We start from the raw sequence: 21,223 nt of genomic DNA, 5'->3' as shown, positions 1-21,223 counted from the left end.
TTAACTATATTTATTTCCACTTCACTGTTATCCAAGGAGACAGAACTATTTGCACTGTTTTTGCAGTGTTTTATCAATATTTATTCAATACTACAACCTAGAAATAATTTAACGGGGTCTCTTGCAAGTCGCAGCAGCACGAATTATGTGCCCAGCTACATCTGATTCAAATATTATGCTAATTAACAGTGAGCGGGGGTTTCAGACATTACAGTGTCACACTCGCACTGACTCTTATTCTGTCTGAAAGAATGAAAAGACCGAGTTGAAGGTGGAGCGATTCGACCAATCAGATGAAAGCAGCGTTTCAGCTCCGCCCACAAGTGCGAATGAAATATTAAAGCCATAAACTGAAATGATCAAAACGTACACGGACCAACGGTCTTGTCCATGTTCTCTCACTTGAATCCTCTTCTTGAGATTTGAGTCTCTTGACCTTCTGCAAGCCCCGCCTTGTTCACGCAGTGATTGACGTGGTGGGAGGGGGCGGACACGTGATCGGCTCGGAATGCATTTTCAATGTGCACATTGAATTTTGCTACATTCATTGCGGGACACTGAATGAAAATGCAATCGTAAGTGTCTTGACTGTGAGTGTTAATGCATTTAAGAAAAATAGCATTTAAATGATAATTTTGCCACAGTTTTTGCTTGAACATGTTATACATATCTAATCATTTCTGTAATACATTTTCATTTTAATTTTGCAACTTATAAAGCGTTAAAATTAGTTTTCATTTTACATATTAAAACTGGTGTATGAAATGGCAAATGAAAATTATGTAATTTAATTTTCATTTTGCACCAAACGTTGCACAAATGTATTGGAAAATGAAAATGTAAATACAGAAATGCATTGTCATTTTACATATTGCATTGTCATTTTGCATATTACATTGCAAATTGAATATCGCTACCCATGTGCTTCCATAGAAACGTTGTGCGCTTGCAGAAGTTTTGCATTCTCAAAAGTTTTGTGTTCTCTTATAAAACTTCTTGCATTTCCCTGAAAAAACTTCGCATTTGCTTGCTAAAGGATTGAAAAATAGTTCCTGAAATAGTCTTTGAAATGTTTTTTTTTTTTTTCTCCCCGATTCTATATATTTGCCATGAAACATCCAATGATTTGAAAGATTTGGATATTCTGAGGTTGTAGCTCTAGTGTTTGCCTGTTTTGGACAGAATGAAACCATTTCAAGTTCTAGGCAGTGTATATTGTAATCAGCATATTTCAGTATGTTACCGTAAGTAGTAAATGAGATGTGTGTGTGTGTGTGTTTTGTGTGGATCAGCACTCAGTGAGTGTCTTCTCAGTGTCTGAAGGACAGATCGCTGATGCATTATTAAGGCAGATCATGCTCTTCAGTGTAACTGCTGCATCACTCATGTGCTACTGATGCTGCGCTCTTCTTCTGCATTTACAATCCTTACATGGACAAAACCGGACAAAACTGAGCCACACAGAACATTTGGAGTGCCTTTAGGGACATTAAATATGAAATCAACATTTTTTTTATAACACTGAACGTCTTTCAAGCTGAAAATAACTGAAAAGGAATTCTTAAAATAAAAAGAAACTTCAAATTTAAAACAAACGAGATTTTGTGACATCTACCAATTAAAACACGAAAAGTAACCAGATATATTAAGTAACAAGGAAGTACTGTGATATTACCATGTTTTGTGGAGATACCATGGTGTCTTATGAATGCATTTTTGGAGTATGAAAATTCTGTCCTTGCTGTTCTTAAAAAGGCAGCGGTGTCATGACTGATTGAACATTGCTATTTTGGTATTAAACCAAATGCAAATTGCCCCATCTGCAGAAATGTATCTCTCATCCTCTCTCATTCCCTCTTTTCATCAATAAATGTCCAGAGGGCAAGAAGGAGAGAATGTGGTGTTGTGGTGGAGACTAAAAATAGTGCTCATGCTATTCTTATCCTCCTCCATGTCCTTTGATTAATTTTTGCAAGAATGACTGAAGAAAGAAGAGCTCATAAAACAGGAGGGGTGTAAGTGAATGACGTCATGCTCTGGTGGAGAGTGATGTGCAGTGCACATGTACAAACCGCTGCGCTTCAGAGATGGTGTGTGTGTGTGTGTGTGTGTGTGTACATCTGTGCCCAGAACCAAACACTGCTTGTTTGGTTTTTCTTAATGCTTTGTCAAGCCATTCTTGTTCTTTTGCTCAAACACATTTATTTTTGGAAACATAGATTTTTTGGAATATTGGAAAAAAATATTAATTCACAAAAATATATATATATCGATTATATTTTTAAGTGATAGAAGTAGGTTAAGTAATGATATTTATTAATATTCAAAAATGAACTTAGGTATTTATTTCTGTATTTTTTTATTGTATGTCCTTATTTAGATAGTAAGCATGTGTGTGTGTGTGTGTGTGTGTGTGTGTGTTCTGTTTGTACATCAGTAGCTTGAGGCAGTGCAGTGACTGTGTGTGGTGTGTGATGATAGATATTTTAAGAGACAACAGCATGTTTGGCCATTGGGGATATATGACCCGTTAAACACACAAACACAATCTGATACACACTCACATCTGTCACTCACAGCACTTCTGCTGGAATGAAGGCATATTACACTCCACAGAACAGCCCATTCATCTACTAACTAATATTTCACAAGTGGTTTACTTTCAGGTATATATATATATATATATATATATATATATATATATATATATATACACACCATATTGTTAAAAATAGATTATTTTTCAGTCGGATATTCTGATACCTAAACACAAATAATCTCAAATATAATTTTTCCCGGGTCAAACAGAACACTCTTGCATTTAAGCCTGAATGTGTATAGTATTACATTAATGTGTCACTTACTTTAATTCTTACATTGCAAAGCCATTGAAATAATAATTATTTATACAATCATTAAGTCATATTTTTGTACACTTACAGTTAAGCTAATTTTAATATGATAGAACAATTGGACAATTAGATAATTACCTGAGCTTCTTAACTTTTTTTTATTTTTACTTTAAAAAAATTAAAGATCAAACATTAATTGGTGGTGCACTTTGTAAAAATGTCAATTGAAACATTTTACTTTTTAAAATAACAAGCCCACGTAAAGTTATAATTTATACTCTAGTGTTGTTTGATATTACATTTAAAGTTAATATCTTTTAAATGTATATATGTATGTTTAAATTTATATATATTGATTTACCATAAATGATTGCCAGTATAATTACAATATCAGTACTTCAACCATATTTCAAGGACAATAGAATTAATTATTAAATTAAATATAAAGTTGTAAGGTGGGTCAAAACTAATTGCTAAAATTGCATGCAATTAAAATTTTAACTATAATACATTTTCATTTAATTGCAATTAATTTGCATATATGTTCTGGGAACAATTATGGTATGTTTACACTCAAAGCTTAAATGTTTTTTAAAAGTCTATTATTTCCATCATAATTTTATATATATATATATATATGCTAAAGTGTACCTCGTTTTCACAAGGGAACCCAGAACAAGACAATTCACTCAAGCTGTCCGTGTAAAATGAATAAATGTTTTATGTTGCAGTTGTGATTGTTACAGATTCATGCATTTTGAGAACAAAAGTACCACATTTGCCATCTTCAGCATCCTGTTGTCTTCGTAAGCAGCATAAGTGATCATTTACTCTCAAAATGCAAGGTTTAATCAATAATCAATAAAATTTCTCAATTTAATCATTGAAGGTTTGCAATAAATAGTTAACATTTTTCCAGCATGACGTGAATTTAATTGTCTTGAATGATTCCATCATCACAGTGGATCAGTTACAAATAGTGAGTCACTCACTTAGGCATCTGTACTTCCTCCTAAATGTTCTTCTACCAATTAATTTCTGTATTCAACTCGACATTTTTAACCTCTTAACATCCTAAATATCACTGTTTTTAGTGAAGTTGTGACATGTCCAGATTTGCACTCACTAATAATTGAGATATTTTCTGATGCAGGAATTGCTTTATGCATTGCAAGCAGAATGGAGCAAATGTCACCTCACAAATTATTAATACAGCCAATCACATTTTCAGACTGCAGGTCTATATGCATAATCAAAAATAGCAATCAAATATAGTCTAAATCAGTGTACATGGATGTGTTATGTTGCACAGTATATTTTAGTTATAAATCAAGAAAAGAGGAAAGAAATGTATTAAAGACATGAAAGTGAAAACTCTTTTCCTTCAAAACACTAGACAGATGTAGGAACTGATAAAGAAATGAACATGTGATAATCAGAACATGCTTAGATCTTTAGGTATGTACTGAGCATGAGATATAAAGACTGTGAAAAAGGCATCATCTCACAACGTCGGGTCAGTTTCACTTCAGATCTATTCAGCATTAGTCAGAGGACATGATTAGTTCATCCAAAAGAAGATATTTAACGAACATTTCTACTGTTTCTCTCCACACGATAAAAGTCAATGGGGTCCAAAATTTTCATGCAAAACCAATGAGGTTTGATGCTTGGCCTCTGTATACACAAGTTGATCATTGATTTGACTTGAGATAACTGATACATTTTTGTAGGACATATACAAATTGGTTCAGAAAGGTGTGATCACATTTGCATTCAGCAAAATTTAGCAGGTGTAATCCAGGCATTTCAATTGTGAATTTATGTGCTCAGGAATGAGCTGCAATGAGCTGGACAAGCGAATTAGCTGCACTGGCCAACGGAAAGTTACTTACTTTGAAAGTGACTTCTGTGTGAGTTGTTTGCATGTCATGCATCTCTATTGACAATAGACAATGGGCCTTTTTTGCGTAAAAAATTAAAATCACTAATGCTGCACTTGAAAACTTGAAAACTAAATGTTATGCTGTCATGTCCTTTTGGAGCTAGAATCATTTGGACACCATTGACTTTCATTGTATAGATAAAAACAGCAGGAACATTTTTCAAAACATCTTTTTTTCTTTTCTGTTCTACATATAAGATGTTATAATAACATGGTGGGCTATCGTTGTTTTTGTAAATGGGTTCTATGATGTTTTGTCACTTTTTCAACTTTAGTTAGCGTGTAATGTGGTGTTTGAGCATAAAAAAAGATCTGCAAGGTTACAAAGCTCCAAGTCCATTTGTTCATAAACATTCTCAGCATCTGAATCGGGCTTAAATTGGTATTGCAAAATTGACACCATCGTTAATATTAGGGGTGTGTCATTTCTGAAACACACTCTAACATGCCAATCACAACATACTGGACCAGCAATCCAATCAGAGCACATTTTGTATTTCAGAAGGAGGGGTTTCATTTAAAAACTGGGGTGCATTTCCCCAAACCAACTATGTTTACCAAGAGAGTTCAGTGAAATGTGTGAGTATAGTTAGCTAACAATGCTTTTGTGAAATGCATGCAACCCCCGGCTGTTTGAAACAGACTGGAATAAGATGTGCTGCAATAATGTAAAATATGTGGAAAATAATGCTTTTTTGGAACAATCAAGAATGAAAACCTTTTCTAGTACACCCCAAAAACCAAGTCAAGACTTCTTAAAAAGGCACAATAGGACCCCTTTAAGTTGGCCCATTATTTTAATCTCAAAGATGAGACTTTATTCCATGTGTAGTCTTCTGAACGACATTCTCACTTATTAGGATTCTTTAAAATCTGTTGAAATTATTGTTGAAATTCAGAAATTTAGTGAATCGTGAATTAGAAATTAGGTCATATATTCATAACTTGGCTATATATAAGTATATACATCACCATACCTTCAGTATTTTAGTACTAATCAATCCAATTCCTGCTCACATAAATCACTCACTAATTTACACTCTTTCCTGTTTTGTCCTCTGCTTATGATATGAACGGATCCTCATAAACTCTGGATTAGCAGACATTAGACGTTTAGTTCTAAGGGAGATACACTTATAATTGATATGGCATGGGTAATAATTACTGAGCATTTTATGTAGGGCAAAGCTTTCATGGTCCTACACTCTGTTTGTTAAGACTAGAGCTGCTGACAGAGGCATTGCTAATGCTAAGTGAATCTCTCAGGGATTTTGGAAGGTGCAGAGTTAAAGAAAGAGCAGCAATGAAGCGTGTTGCTTTGTGTTGAAACTTGTCTACCACACCATCTTTTTAAACTTCGTAATAATCGATCATCTCTCCATCGTTTAAGCATGCTCCTTCATTATAGCTGTTTGTTAAAGCAATCATCACTATTACTAGTGCTCATACTGTATATATAGCATTAGCATGTAAACAAACCATAACATTTAACATTTCTAAGCATAGTTTAATGATTCAGTGTTCCCCAAAAACCATAGTTCCGACAAACATTTGTAAACATTGGTAAACCTGTGGAATAAAGCATAGTTTCTTATTAATTTGACATGTGGAGTTTCATACAAATCTCAGTTTACATTTTTTAATTTGTCAAGAGAATGAAAAGTGGCTGCTTTAAATAAAGCAAAACAAAAGAGAACAAAATTGTGACATACAGTAGTCATCTGTTACTGTGGTCATTATTTAAAGCAATAATCTGACATTAATTACCCTAAAACCTGACAAAAATCTCAAAACTGATTGATAAGCAGAAGTTATTATTCCACCACCTGCACCACCAGCAGATCTATTGTGGTGCGAACAGACATGTGACAGAGTAACTAAGGTTTTGCAAAAGTCTTGACTAGTCTAGTGAGTTAATTTCTCAGACGATGATGCAACACCCTAGAAACTACAAATAACACCCTACATTAGTGGCAACCAACTAACAACCACTCAGAACATCTCAACAACTGCATAGCAACACCATAGAAACCACAAACAACAACGTATCATGTGGCAACACACCAACAATCACTCAGAACACCTTAGCAACAGCATAGCAACACCGTAGAAACCACAAATAACACCCTATAATAGTGGCAACAAATTAATTATCACTCAGAACACCATAGCATCCGCATAGAAACACCCTAGAAGCCACAAATAACACCCTATAATAGTGACAACAAATTAATTATCACTCAGTACACCATAGCAACTGCATAGAAACACCCTAGAAGCCACAAACAACACTTAACAATAGTGGCAACCCACCAACAGTCACTCAGATCACCTTAGCAAACGCATAGCAACACCCTAGAAACCACAAACAACAACTTATCATGTGGCAACACACCAACAATCACTCAGAACACCTTAGCAACAACATAGCAACACTCTAGAAACCACAAATAACACCCTGTGATAATGTAAACAAATTAACAGCCACTCAGAACACCTTAGCAACCACATAGCAACACATTAACAACCACAAACAACACACCAATAATCACAGGTCAGTATTGTAGTGTGCTATAGTATGGAAGCATATGTGTAGCAATATTCAATTTGGAATGCAATATGCAAAATAACAATGCAATATGTAAAATGGCAATGCATTTCTGTATTTACATTTACATTTTCCAATACATTTGTGCAACGTTTGGTGCAAAATATTAAAACTAGTGTGTGAAATGAAAATGAGAATTAAATTACATAATTTTCATTCGCCATTTCACACACTAGTTTTAATATGTAAAATGAATACTAATTTTAACGCTTTATAAGTTGCAAAATTAAAATTAAAATGTATTACAAAAATAATTAGATATGTATAAAATGTTCAAGCAAAAACTGTGGCAAAATTATCATTCAAATGATATTTTTCTTAATTTCATTAACACTCACAGTCAAGACACTTACGATTGCATTTTCATTCAATGTCCCGCAATGAATGTAGCAAAATTCAATGTGCACATTGAAAATGCATTCCAAGCCGATCATGTCTCCGCCCCGTCGCGCCACGTCAATCACTGCGTGAACAAGGCGGGGCTTGCAGAAGGTCAAGAGACTCAAATCTCAAGAAGAGGATTCAAGTGAGAGAACATGGACAAGATAGTTGGTCCATGTACATTTTGATATTGATATACAATATTTCATTCGCACTTGTGGGCGGAGCTGAAACGCTGCTTTCATCTGATTGGTCGAATCGCTCCACCTTCAACTCGGTCTTTTCATTCTTTAAGACAGAATAAGAGTCAGTGCGAGTGTGACACTGTAATGTCTGAAACCACCGCTCACTGTTAATTAGTATAATATTTGAATCAGATGTAGCTGGGCACATAATTCGTGCTGCTGAGACCTGCAAATTATTTCTAGGTTGTAGTATTGTATGAATATTGTCCCACTGATAAATACAGTGCAAATAGTTCTGTCTCTTTCGATAAAAGTGAAGTGGAAATAAAAATCAATAATAGACTGAACAGTTCCATGTCTGTAACATTTACCACTCTCATCTTTTAAGTCATGAGGCACTAGGTATGTGTGTGTGACATTAATAAATAATTGTGAAAATTAATATAGTTTAATATAGTTTTAAAATAGTTTATAGTATGTTTCTCTTTTTAGTCTTCTTTGTTGGGCTTGAGAAAGACAACATATATTTACCATATTTTCCGGACTATAAGTCGCACTTCTTTTCATAGTCTATGCTGCTCAGTGCTCCTGTAGTCTACACTGAAAACATAGAGCGCCCTCTCGTGGCTGTAGATGGTAATGTTTTCTCTTGGATCTGAATAAATGTGACTTATAGTCCAGTGCGACTTATATATGTTTTTTTCCTCGTCATGACGTATTTTTGGACTGATGCATACTTAGATGCGACTTATAGTCCCAAAAATACTGGTAAAATTATTATTATTATTATTATTTATGAGAGTAATTGACACAGACTAGAACTTTAATGTTTCACCAAATTCAGCTCAGATCTTCAGACTCGTCTGACTCGTGTTGCTGTATAACTGGCCAGACTTATCTTCCCAAAAAATCCTATTTAATTGTATTTCATAAATGTAACTATATTTATTTCCACTTCACTGTTATCCAAGGAGACAGAACTATTTGCACTGTTTTTATCAGTGGGACAATATTTATACAATACTATAACCTAGAAATAATATAACGGGGTCTCTTGCAAGTCGCAGCAGCACGAATTATGTGCCCAGCTACATCTGATTCAAATATTATGCTAATTAACAGTGAGCGGTGGTTTCAGACATTACAGTGTCGCACTCGCACTGACTCTATTCTGTCTGAAAGAATGAAAAGACCGAGCTGAAGGTTGAGCGATTCAACCAATCAGATGAAAGCAGCGTTTCAGCTCCGCCCACAAGTGCGAATGAAATATTGAAGTCATAAACCGAAATGATCAGAACGTACACAGATCAACTGTCTTGTCCATGTTCTTGAGTCTTGAGTCTCCTGACCTTCTGCAAGCCCCGCCTTGTTCACGCAGTGATTGACATGGCGGGAGGGGGCGGACACGTGATCGGCTCAGAATGCATTGAATTATGCTACATTCATTGCGGAACATTGAATGAAAATGCAATCGTAAGTGTCTTGACTATGAGTGCTAATGCAATTAAGAAAAATAGCATTTGAATGATAATTTTACCACAGTGTTTGCTTGAACATGTTATACATATCTAATCATTTCTGTAATACATTTTCATTTTAATTTTGCAACTTATAAAGCGTAAAAATTTGTATTCATTTTACATATTAAAACTAGTGTGTGAAATGGCAAATGAAAATTATGTAATTTAATTTTAATTTTAATTTTGCACCAAACGTTGCACAAATATATTGGAAAATGTAAATGTAAATACAGAAATGCATTGCCATTTTACATATTGCATTGTCATTTTGCATATTACATTCCAAATTGAATATTGCTACCCATGTGCTTCCATACTATAGCACCCTGCGTCACATCACATGTAATAACAGCAAGGTCAAAACGCTGATGGTCATCATCAGTCCTGTATCAGACCATAAAGCCATCGATACTCACTGAATACCAGTGGTCACTGCAGGACCTGAACATACATTAAAAATGATATCGTTATTTGTATTTTTTTATGTTTTCAAGATTTAATTGAATTTAATGTTTACATTTTTTATTGAAATTCAAATACTATTTATAAAAAAAACTGTAAATGTATTTCCATTTACATATTTTCATATAAAAAAACAACAAAAAACATTCTTGCTTCATTTTGATTCAGTCAGTGAAGGATATGTCAGACTGATTACTGATAACTTGAGAGTCTGTGGGTCTTTAAAAGAAACTGTTAAAAAAAATTACACTTTTTGTTTTTGAGTGAGTGAGTATAGCACAATAAAAATATAAATAAATTAGCCAATATAAAAAAAAAATATTGACACAGTCATATTTTCCGCCCTATATTAATTTATTTTGGCACACTTGTGAATCAATGAATTTATACAGACAACAGTAAATACGATGATATGTTCATGAGAACTGTCGCACTTGTTAATTTTATCCTAAACATCTGATGTATTGACTTATAAAAAAGTTAAGAAGTTGAATTTGATTATGGTTTTGATTTGTGTTCATTAGATTTTTCTTTCCTCTCCAGAGAGACACTAAAGGGCAGTTTCTCTTGGACCACGTGTGCAATCACTACAGCCTGCTGGAGAAAGATTACTTTGGCATCAGATATGTGGACCCAGAGAAACAAAGGGTAACTACACATTCACAACTCAAATTTCGTTTGCCTTCAATATTCAGTAAGCGAATAGTTTATGCAACAGATATACTGTTTAAGCACTTAAACCATACTTAAAATGAATATCATTGCATTTGGTATGACAATATCAAAAAGACATCTGTAAATAAAAAGCTGCATTTTTACAATAATTAATAACTGCACAATTAAACTTAAATACACAAACAATTTGTGAATAATTTAAAATCATCTCTCTTGAGTAGCAAGTCCACTACTGTTCTTATTCTCATCAAAATTAAATTTATTTGCATCATCAAAAATACAGAAAAACTGTCATATTGTGAACTATTATTGTAATTTATAATACCTATTTTCTGTTTGAACATATGTTCAAATGTAATTTATTCCTGTGATCAAAGTTGAATTTTCAGCATCATTCCTCCAGTCTTCAGTGTCACATGATCCTCCAGAAATCACTCTAATACGATGATTTGCAATTATTAACAATGTTGAAAATATCTGTGCTGCTTGTGGGAACTGTGAGTTCAAGATTTTTGATGAATAGACAATTCTAAAGAAAATAATTTATTTGAAATAGAAATAGAACCTCACAAATATTAAACATACTTGTTTCTACACTGTCACCATGGTAGATATTTTACCATAACAACTGACCGAGGGGTTTTACCCTACTGTATGTATGACAATGTTTCTTCAGTCGAGCAGGAATCAAGTGCTTACCATGAAAAATGCTGATTTGTCACCATCTTTAGCTGTCAGTACACAGCAGTCAATAATTTCTGTCTCTTGTCGTTGTTTTACAGCATTGGTTGGACCCGAGCAAACCAGTCGTGAAACAGATGAAATGTAAGTGTTTTTATTTAGTTCTTGCCCTCAAGGTGGAAGATTCAGTTTTACCGATAGAAGTTGTGAACATAGTGTCACTCTCTTCATCTGCATTGTAGCACAGTTTAGAACATTCTGTAATCATCATATGATAAGATTTCATGTTTTCCTTTCTCTTTGGAGTGTTACAAGCTGTTTGTGAATAGATAAGACCCCTTAAGTTTCAAAGACTAAAGTCTCAAACCCAAAGAGATATTCTTTATAAAAGTTAAGGTCCATGCCCTCCTAAAGCACATTGTTTAAACACGCCCCCACATGTCTACATCATGATGTGGGAAGATTTGCATAGGCCAAAAGTACCTGGATGAACTACTATTTCCACCCGGATTCTGATATGCATATTCTGGACACTTTACTATCTAATGAGTCCATAGGAGAGGATTTATGAATGGCAGTGAAGAGATGCAAATGATAATGGTTGGTGTAGTATGTCACCTGGAGCACACACAGAAAATCGCCTTGTACGGGTACTGAATTGAGCTCTCTTATTGCACTTGAATGGACAAATAGGCACAAAATGATGTCAAGATGTCTGTTTTGGTGGGTATTCATGTATACATGGGTGCTTATGTCTTAACAGTTGTCGGTGTATCAGTGTATTGGATCAGTGCATTAAGTCTTAAAGTGACAGCAGCCTAATATACGGACCTGCTACTGACTGTGTCCTTAATGTCAAACAACAAAGGAGGGAATTACTTTACTAGCTTTAATAAAGGTTAATGAATTTTTACAAAAACATTTCTGCTTGAAATAATGAAGCATGCCATATGAAACTTTTTCTAAAGAATATAAATATAACTACAGGTATTTTAATGAAAAGAAGACCATGTCCTTGTTCAAAAATGATAATAATAATAATAATATCATTCATTTTAACAGGTTATTAGATGTTTTCTCCAGGAGTATATAATAATCTTGGAGTTTATTTGGTTAATTTAAATTTAATGTATTACAATTTAACTAAATCTGTTAGATTTTAATCTGATAAATCAACTGTAGATTGACAAAAATATAATGATATTTAGTTAACTGAATGGCATTTTGGTCAAAAGACTATGACTTAAACTAATTCAAAATTTGCTGTTAAAATTAACACTGCATTTCAATATGAATCCATTCAATGTGCAATTTTGCGTATGGGGAAAATATTTATCCACATGTATTTCACAACAGGTTCAAGTTAGTCACACATATTTGTTGCTTTGTCCATTATAAAGCTGCTTGGTTTGAAAGTACTATTTACCATAGACAATGGATTTTTTTTCCTATGAAATGTCACAGAAAGTTTGCTAACATGACCAAACTTACACAAGTCAGAAAAGTGACAGAGAAAGATTGTAGACAAAGTGTGAAATGACTCTTCTAGGCAGACATTCTCACTTCTGTGACGTCAATGAAAGCAATCTTTCCCCCTGAGCTCCAAACTTCTCAGACTCATTACATTTTTCTTTGAAGACTTCATTTCATTCTTCACCAGAGGGGTTTCCCTCATCTCATGGATTAATATAATCATTTTAGATCCCCTCATGCCCTCGGTTACAGTTCTCTGCATAATCTGTCTCACATTTAGCTCAATTGAGTCCGTCTCTCTCCTCTCGTCTGATTGTTGATGTTGTGCTGTTTTCAGGTCAGCAGCCGTATACTATGTGCTTCAGGATGAAGTTCTACCCTCAGGAGCCAATCAAAATCAAGGAAGAGCTGACAAGGTAACAGGACTGTGATCTAATGTTCAGATGGCGTTAGAATAGCATAAAAACAACCCTGGCCAGTCAAGAGTGTAAACAGCTCTGAATCGCTCAAGTGAGACAGAGGATTCTCTGGAAGTGGTTTGCATTTTAAAAACACCTCATGGGCAGATTCCAGTTCCAGTTTCATTGGGAAAGAGCATGTTTACTTTGCAGCTGAAGCCAGAACGGCTGATCTGTGGCTGCTTTCAGGTCAAAGTAACCAGTGTGATCTCATTATAGTCAATCTCATGAAACCTGTCAAGAACATCACAGGGTTATATTTCACTCCAAAACCAGAAGAAAGGAATTAGATAATATATTTAGTTAGAAAATAGGTTATTGGTTTCATATTTGTCACCATTATTTTAATTATAAAATAGTATGTTAAAACCAAAGCCTTGTGGTCCCCCTGGATCCCATTCCCCTCCCTTTCTCACTAATAATAATAAAAAAAAAAAAAAAAAAAAATATATATATATATATATATATATATATATATATATATATATATAATTTCAGTGTTAAAATTATTAAATCAGAAATATATTACAGAGTGACCAAACTGTAAGCCACTATAAAAATCAGCGACAAGTTTAGTTTGAGTTCATTATATTTTTTGTATACTGAATAATACTTCAAATATTATCATACCAAACAAATGGCAAGAACTTTTTAATTAGGCATGAACTTTTCAGTTTTTAAATGGATCTTTTAATCATTTTGGACATCATTATTTTTGCAAAAATAAATATGTTTACTCCTGAGTTTTCTCTTAATGGGATTTTTTTCCCTCAAAAGGAAGAAAAAGAAATATTCTGAATAGACTGTCAGTGTCAATTTGTGTCACATATTCCTCTAACATTATCAGAGAACAACGGTCCAAAAACAAACTTTGATTCCATCTCAAATACACACATGCATGCACAGACATCTGCATACACACACACACACACACACACACACACACTCACAGATTGTTAGTGTGACTAACTCATTAGTGCTGCTTTCACAACATGAATCTCAGTGCATGTGTACCATCTGAACAGTGAAGATAAATGTATTTGTCTTTCTGGATCCTTCACGCGTTCTCTGCGCTCTGGAAAACCAGAATGTTCCAGTGGCCAGAAAGAAGCTTGAAAGAGCGCAAAGGTGTATGTGTGTGAGAGTGTATCGGGGAGCCCAGGTTATTTGAGTTTAAATGGGAACATGCAGTGAAAAAGGAAGAAAGGGATTGCGATGGACAGGGGATACATTAATGTCAACATTCATGCTATTTTCTGCTCCGCACCAAAGATTTTTCTGTTAAAGTTCAGTTTGACACAGAAAACAACTATATTTCCTTCCTACCTCTCTCTCTCTCTCATTATTATTTAATATAAACAATGTATTTGAGTGCAGTGGGATCGGAAGAGCGAGAATGAAGAAAATGGAAACACGCAATGCATTGCAGTCCTGTTGTGCAAAATCCAGGAGCATAAAATCAAAATGGACCTTACTAATCTTATCGTGAATGATTAATGAGTGCACATTATAAAAAACAACAACAAAAAAAAAACAATTTTATATATATATATAATCTTTCATTGAATGAGATAACTTGCTTCACCTCTGAAGTTACTTGAAATGTCCTACAACACATTATTTTTTCCTTAGAATACCCTGTTTCACTAGGAAATATGTCACATCTTATGAAATAGAAGTGCGCTAGCAATGTATTTTTTGGGGGGTTTTGGTGTGCCAGTACTGTTGCTGATATTTTGGGGTTTATTGGTCTAAGACTGATCTCTATGGTGACAGTTGTACTTCAAATGCGACATAGATCAGTTTTATTTATTTATTTATGATCCAAGTGTGAACAGCAAAAAAACTCAGTTTTGTTAAATTCTAAATCAGACACATATCTAGAGATGGATTGGAATTCAAGTTATTTTAAGTCAATCTACTTCAACATTCGTCATAATTGCGTATAATTAAGGGTAACTGAACATTTTTTTTACCTAAAAATGGTAACATTTCAATTAACTGGATTTAAATAAAAAGAATTTAATCAGAATACATCAATTCATACAACCAATATCATAAAGTATATTCATTTATATTATATTTAGAAATATCTCTTTAAAGTAGCAGTCTCAGGTTACCAGTTTTTGCAGTGTAATAATCATAAAATAATTTTATAATTTTGTAATCATAAAATAAATTATAAATTGTACTTTATAGATACTGTATGTGTGTGTGTGTGTGTGTGTGTGTGTGTGTAATTTGAAACATAGATTGATGAAAGTTAGATCTCAAATGTTATGACACCTGCATTGAACAGTAAAAATAAAGAGTCAGAGTTAAAATGGTAATGCTTACATTTAAGATCGAAATAATCAAAATGTGATATTATATTAAAATATATTATGAAATTTGCTGATGATATTAGAAGATATTATAATAAACATATGTGACCGCATAAGCAGTCTTAAGTCGCTGGGGTATATTTTTAGCAATAGCCAAAAAAACACTGAATGGGTCAAAATTATCGATTTTTATTTTATGCCAAAAATCATTAGGACATTAAGTAAAGATCATGTTCCATAAAGATATTTTGTAAATTTCCTACCATAAATGTATCAAAACTTAATGTTTGACTAGTAATATGCATTGCTAAGAATTCATCTGGAGAAGTTCAAAGGTGATTTTCTCAGTATTTTGATTTGTTTTTATTTGCACCCTCAGATATTCAAATAGTTGTATCTTGGCCAAATATTGTCAGATGGTAATAAACCATATATCAATGGAAAGATTATTTATAAAACTCAGTTTCTTGAAAAATTGGTCCAGGGTCACATATTGGAATAGGATGTCTTACGCATATGTGTTAATTAACCATCACACCACACCACAATCTGTCAAGCATATCTTTCCAGCAAACATACACTCATTCACATCCTTCTATTCTCTCTTTGAGGCAGAAGTCTCCAAACTCATCCTTTCTAACCATCCTACTACTTGCCCGCTTGATCCTATTCCATCTCATCTCCTTCAAGCCATTTCTCATGCAGTTGTACCTGCACTCATTCACATCATCAACACATCCCTCCACACTGGTGTTTTCCCTCATCATTTAGACAGGCTCGTATAACCCCCCTAGTTAAGAAACCCACCTATAATCTCTTTCAGAGAACTACAGACCGATTTTCCTTCTTCCTTTCATTGCAAAAAAACTTGAACGAGCTGTGTTTCTCCAAGTATCTGCCTTTCTCACACAGAACAACTTCCTCGACAGCAAACAATCTGGCTTCAGAAGTGGACATTAAAAACTGAAACTGCCTTGCTCCCAGTTGTTGAAGCCCTAAGCCTGTCAGGAGTGGATTCCACATCTTCAATACTTATCTTGTTGTATCTGTCAACTACTTTTAACACGGTTAACCACCAGATCCTCCTGTCAGCCTTATTGGAACTTCACTTCAGTGGTTTGAGTCTTACCTCTCAGATAGGTCCTTCAAGGTATCTTGGAAAGGTGAGTTGTCCAAGTCACAACATCTATTTACTTGGGTGCCTCAGGTCTAATTTCTAACAGAGATTTTTTTTTACTGGTTGAAGGACCATCACCTTCAACTCAACCTTGCCAAGACAGAACTTCTTGTGGTTCCAGCAAACCCATCGTTTCATCACAATTTCTCCATCCAGTTAGGCACATCAACCATAACTCCTTCAAAAACAGCTAGAAGCCCTGGAGTTATGTTTGATGATCAGCTGACTTTCTCAGACCACATTGCTAAAACTGTCCGATCCTGCAGATTTGCTTTATTCAAGAAGATCAAGCCCTTTCTTTCGGAACATGCTGCACAACTCCTTGTTCAAGCTCTTGTTCTGTCCAGGCTGGACTATTGCAATGCCCTCTTGGCAGGTCTTCCAGCCAATTCTATCAAACCTTTACAATTAATCCAGAACGTGGCAGCAAGATTAATTTTTAATGAGCTGAGAAGAATGCACATCACACCTCTGTTTATCAATTTGCACTGGCTTCCAATAGCTGCTCGCATAAAATTCAAGGCATTGATGTTTGCCTACAAAACCACCACTGGCTCGGCACCCATTTACCTAAATTCATTACTTCATTACTTATGTGCCCTCTAGAAGCTTATGTTCTGCAAGTGAACGTCGCTTTATTGTGCCATCCCAAAGATGCACAAAATCACTTTTACAGACTTTTAAATTAAATGTTCCCGACTGGTGGAATGACCTCCCCAACTCAATCCGAGCAGCTGAGTTTTTAGCAAACTTCAAGAATCGGCTAAAAACACATTTCTTTCATCTTTATTAGGCAGGAGTAATTGTTCTCTTTTGCCTGACCGCTGTTGAAAATCGCACATTAAAAAAGGTGGAGTTTCAGAACACACCCACCAATTGTGTAATCGTCACGGACCAATGGAAGTTAAAAGGTGTTAAGGAGCCAAACAAACTCCCCCAGAAAGTTCACTTTGGTCAGCTGTTTTGAATTGCCAAAACGAACTTCGTTTCGGCCTGATTTTGTTCGAAATTACATCATATCAGTTCGTTCTTCGATTTTGTTTGAAGTATATCGAGTCAAACTCTCTAACCACTAGGCCACAACTTCCCCACAAAAAATCTTTAAGACGCTTAATCAAAAATCAAGAGCATAAGAGATGAAGGTGCTGTAAAGTATAAGCTGTTATTTTAACTCTTGTAAAGCCTGGCAGTCAGAAAAATCTATTTATAAAACCTCTAGAGTGTATTATAGAGTGAAATATGGTGCTCATGCACGAGGAGAAATAAAACATGTCACTTTTATTCTGAGGTGCAGATGCCAAAAATATTGATAGTTTGTGTAAAAACAATGCGAAGTGGTTGTTTTCTTTTTTTTTTAAAAAAAGCTTGTTCTATTCTTTTTCTATTCTATCTGTTTTCTTTTTATTTATAATATAATAAAACAAACTTGATACGTGTACTGTGTTAAGCTAACTGAGACTTGTTATAGCACTTATATATCATTGTTCTCTTGTTGATTTTTGATAGCGTCCATTGTCCTTATTTGTTAGTCGCTTTGGATAAAAGTGTCTGCTAAATGACTACATTTAAATTTAATAAATTATAAAAATAATAATCATAATAATAGCTTATTCAGACCAGTCTCTGATATGGGCCATTTTTAAAGGGTCATGTTGGATTTAACAAAACAATTGAAATTTGACACTTTGACTTGTACTGTGAATGTAACCAAAGGGAGAGAATCTGTGGTGAATGTTTCATGTCAAAATAACACTGACATTCTTTGGAAATGCCCCCTCTACTATTGTTTCTATTGTCAGGTATCTTCTGTACCTGCAGCTGAAGAGAGACCTGTACCATGGTAGGCTGTTATGTCCGTTCGTTGATGCTGCATATCTTGGAGCTTGTATAGTACAGGGTAAGAATACAATCTCATCTACAGACAGCTTTTACAACCAGTCACACTTTCCATTGCATTTAGTTATGTAACCGAAGCTTGAGTACTATTTGAAATCAGACCCTGCCAGCGCCAGTAACCCAGTGTTCCTGACACATTTTCTTCTGGAAGCTTTTTAACTAATGAACAGCCATATTTCAAACCTCTTTCCACATTTCCCTGCTCATAAAATGAACAGCAAAGATTGTTTCTGATACAAATGAAAGTCTATTGTTGCAGATACATGGGCTTTTCAGCTTTCCATATGGTCGATTGATGAGTTTTAAGGCTGTTTACCTTTTTTTAGCTGAGCTTGGGGACTACGATCCTGAGGAACATCCAGCAGACTACATAAGTGACTTCAAGCTCTTCCCCAAACAGTCCCTTAAACTAGAGAGCAAGATCATGGAGATCCACCGGAATGAGCTGAGGTGAGATGAAAAAAAAAACACCAAATTTAAGCCACATGCCCACTGTAGAACTAAATTTAATTGTACACTCCCATTCAAAAGTTTGGGATTTGTAAGATATTTAATGTTTCTAAAAGAAGTCTCATCGAGGCTGCATTAGTTTGATTAAAAATACAGTAAGCCGAACTTTTTTGCATCATTACTCCAGTTTTCAGTGTCACATGATCATTCAGAAATCATGCTGCTCAAGAAACATTTCTTATTATTAACATTGTTGTAAACAGCTGTGCTTCAGTTGTGCATTTAAAAGTGTTTACTGATGCTTTTGATCAGTTTAATACATCTTTGCTGAATAAAATAATTACTGTTTTTACTTTTGAACAGTAATGTACGTGTAACCTTCATAATTTATATACTGTATATAGTATTAAAGATTTGATGTAGTTGTAGAGTTTAATGTAAGATTGTGTTGTTTGTTTCTGTAGGGGTCAGTGTCCTGCTCTTGCCGAGTTAAGTCTTCTTCAGAGGGCTCACACACTAGACACATATGGAGTCGACCCACATCCCTGCAAGGTACTGACTCGCCTCAAAAACTACAACATACATGTTTCTGTTAAAGTAGTTGAACTTTTTTTTACTTGACATGCATCTGAAATATGCAAAAAAAAAACACTACTCAACGATCAAACTAGCAAATTTACCTGAAAAAAAAAGCTACTGTACGTAGTGGAATGCAAAAACTGCTGTAACTGAAACCATGAATCTGATCTAGTCTAATTCATTTCAGGATTTCACAGGATCCACAGCTTTCCTGGGATTCACTGCAAGAGGGTTTGTGGTTTTCCAGGGAAATAAGCGGATCCACCTTTTAAAATGGTAACTTTTTTATCACTTTGAAATATCTTCACTCTTCCTCAGATTCACTTTCCATCATTACCTCACCCTACTCAATGTTACCAAATTTTTGTGAGAAATTTCATAGGCAAAACAAGCTCATTGTCTATTGTCAAAAGTGTAGCAAAGTATGAAGCACAGCTCAGACAGAAGTCCCTTTCAAACCAACCAGCTTCAGTTGGTCAAATTGATGACCATGACCACCTTGAACCTGCTGCGAAATCTGCATTGGGTAATCTTTCACCCTTATGAAAAATTCTATGTTGTGTGGATTCTTATTGAAATTACTGTTTTTTGCATGCAACAATTTGGTACTGTTATTCTGGGAAAAAATCTCCAATTAAACCCTGTTCTTAAAGGCACAATATGTAATTTTCGCCACTGGAGGGCACGTTTTCAAAATAAACATAGAAACAAAGGCGTAGTTTGATGACGGCGTGACAAACCCGTAAACATATAAATACACTCTCAATTAGATCATCAGAAGACCAAACATGATATATGTAAGGTTACATGAATGAGTGGTTCTATCATAAGCATACATAAAGCAGTATACAATACAAAATACAATATACAAGAACAGCAAAAATATACACAATGACCTAAGGGATATGTGTGTTCATTCGAAGTAAGGTTTTCCTATGAACTAATTAGGGAAGAGTCCATTTTTATGGGCTTTGTGTGTCTTTCCTAAGGGTAAATGAATTGTGAGTTGTGCTCTGCCCGCATTCCTCTGGGCAATAAAACCACTGATATCTGCATTGGTTGCTATGGAACCAGGGCCTGTTCTGAGGTGTTAGATGCATTTTGGGAGAAGGGTCCATAGACCCTCATAGTTTGTTTGTTAAATGAGGGATGTTACAGAGTATTTGTTAAATATAACAAAAAAAAATTGCGTGTCTGATTGGTCCAGACCCTACACTGTTCTAGTGGTTTTTGGATATTTCAATACCAAAAATGTACATATTGTGCCTTTAAGGCCACAATGGACGGTAACGTTAAAATTAAAATGCTCCACTATCGTTCCGGTCCCCAAAAAGCCCAAAATCACTGGAGTTAATGACTACAGACCTGTGGTCTGCTCTCACATCTGTGGTCATGAAGTCATTTGAGAGACCGGTCCTGATCTACCTGAAGGACATCACTGGAACCTTGCTGGATCCTCTTCAGTTTTCTTACAGAGCAAACAGGTTGATGATGCAGTCAATATGGGATTGCATTACATCCTGCAACACCTCGACAGACCTGAATTATGCAAGGATC

At 34.8% G+C, this 21,223-nt stretch overlaps 1 protein-coding gene across 1 annotated transcript in view; it reads left to right on the top strand.

Annotated features, from left to right (window-relative positions):
- LOC132115083 (FERM domain-containing protein 3-like) overlaps window positions 1–21,223 on the top strand; it is a 45,251-nt gene that overhangs the window by 5,600 nt on the left and 18,428 nt on the right. The window contains exons 2-8 of the mRNA XM_059523485.1: window positions 10,497–10,601; window positions 11,411–11,453; window positions 13,120–13,198; window positions 18,541–18,638; window positions 18,964–19,087; window positions 19,552–19,639; window positions 19,854–19,942. Of these exons, the coding sequence (XP_059379468.1) occupies window positions 10,497–10,601; window positions 11,411–11,453; window positions 13,120–13,198; window positions 18,541–18,638; window positions 18,964–19,087; window positions 19,552–19,639; window positions 19,854–19,942 (626 nt within the window). The remainder of the gene's footprint in view (window positions 1–10,496; window positions 10,602–11,410; window positions 11,454–13,119; window positions 13,199–18,540; window positions 18,639–18,963; window positions 19,088–19,551; window positions 19,640–19,853; window positions 19,943–21,223) is intronic.

The sequence above is a fragment of the Carassius carassius genome, chromosome 34 (genome assembly GCF_963082965.1).
Source record: "Carassius carassius chromosome 34, fCarCar2.1, whole genome shotgun sequence".
Classification (NCBI taxonomy): domain Eukaryota; kingdom Metazoa; phylum Chordata; class Actinopteri; order Cypriniformes; family Cyprinidae; genus Carassius; species Carassius carassius.
Note: the sequence above shows the minus strand (reverse complement) of the source record. Positions and strands in the feature narration are given on the sequence as shown.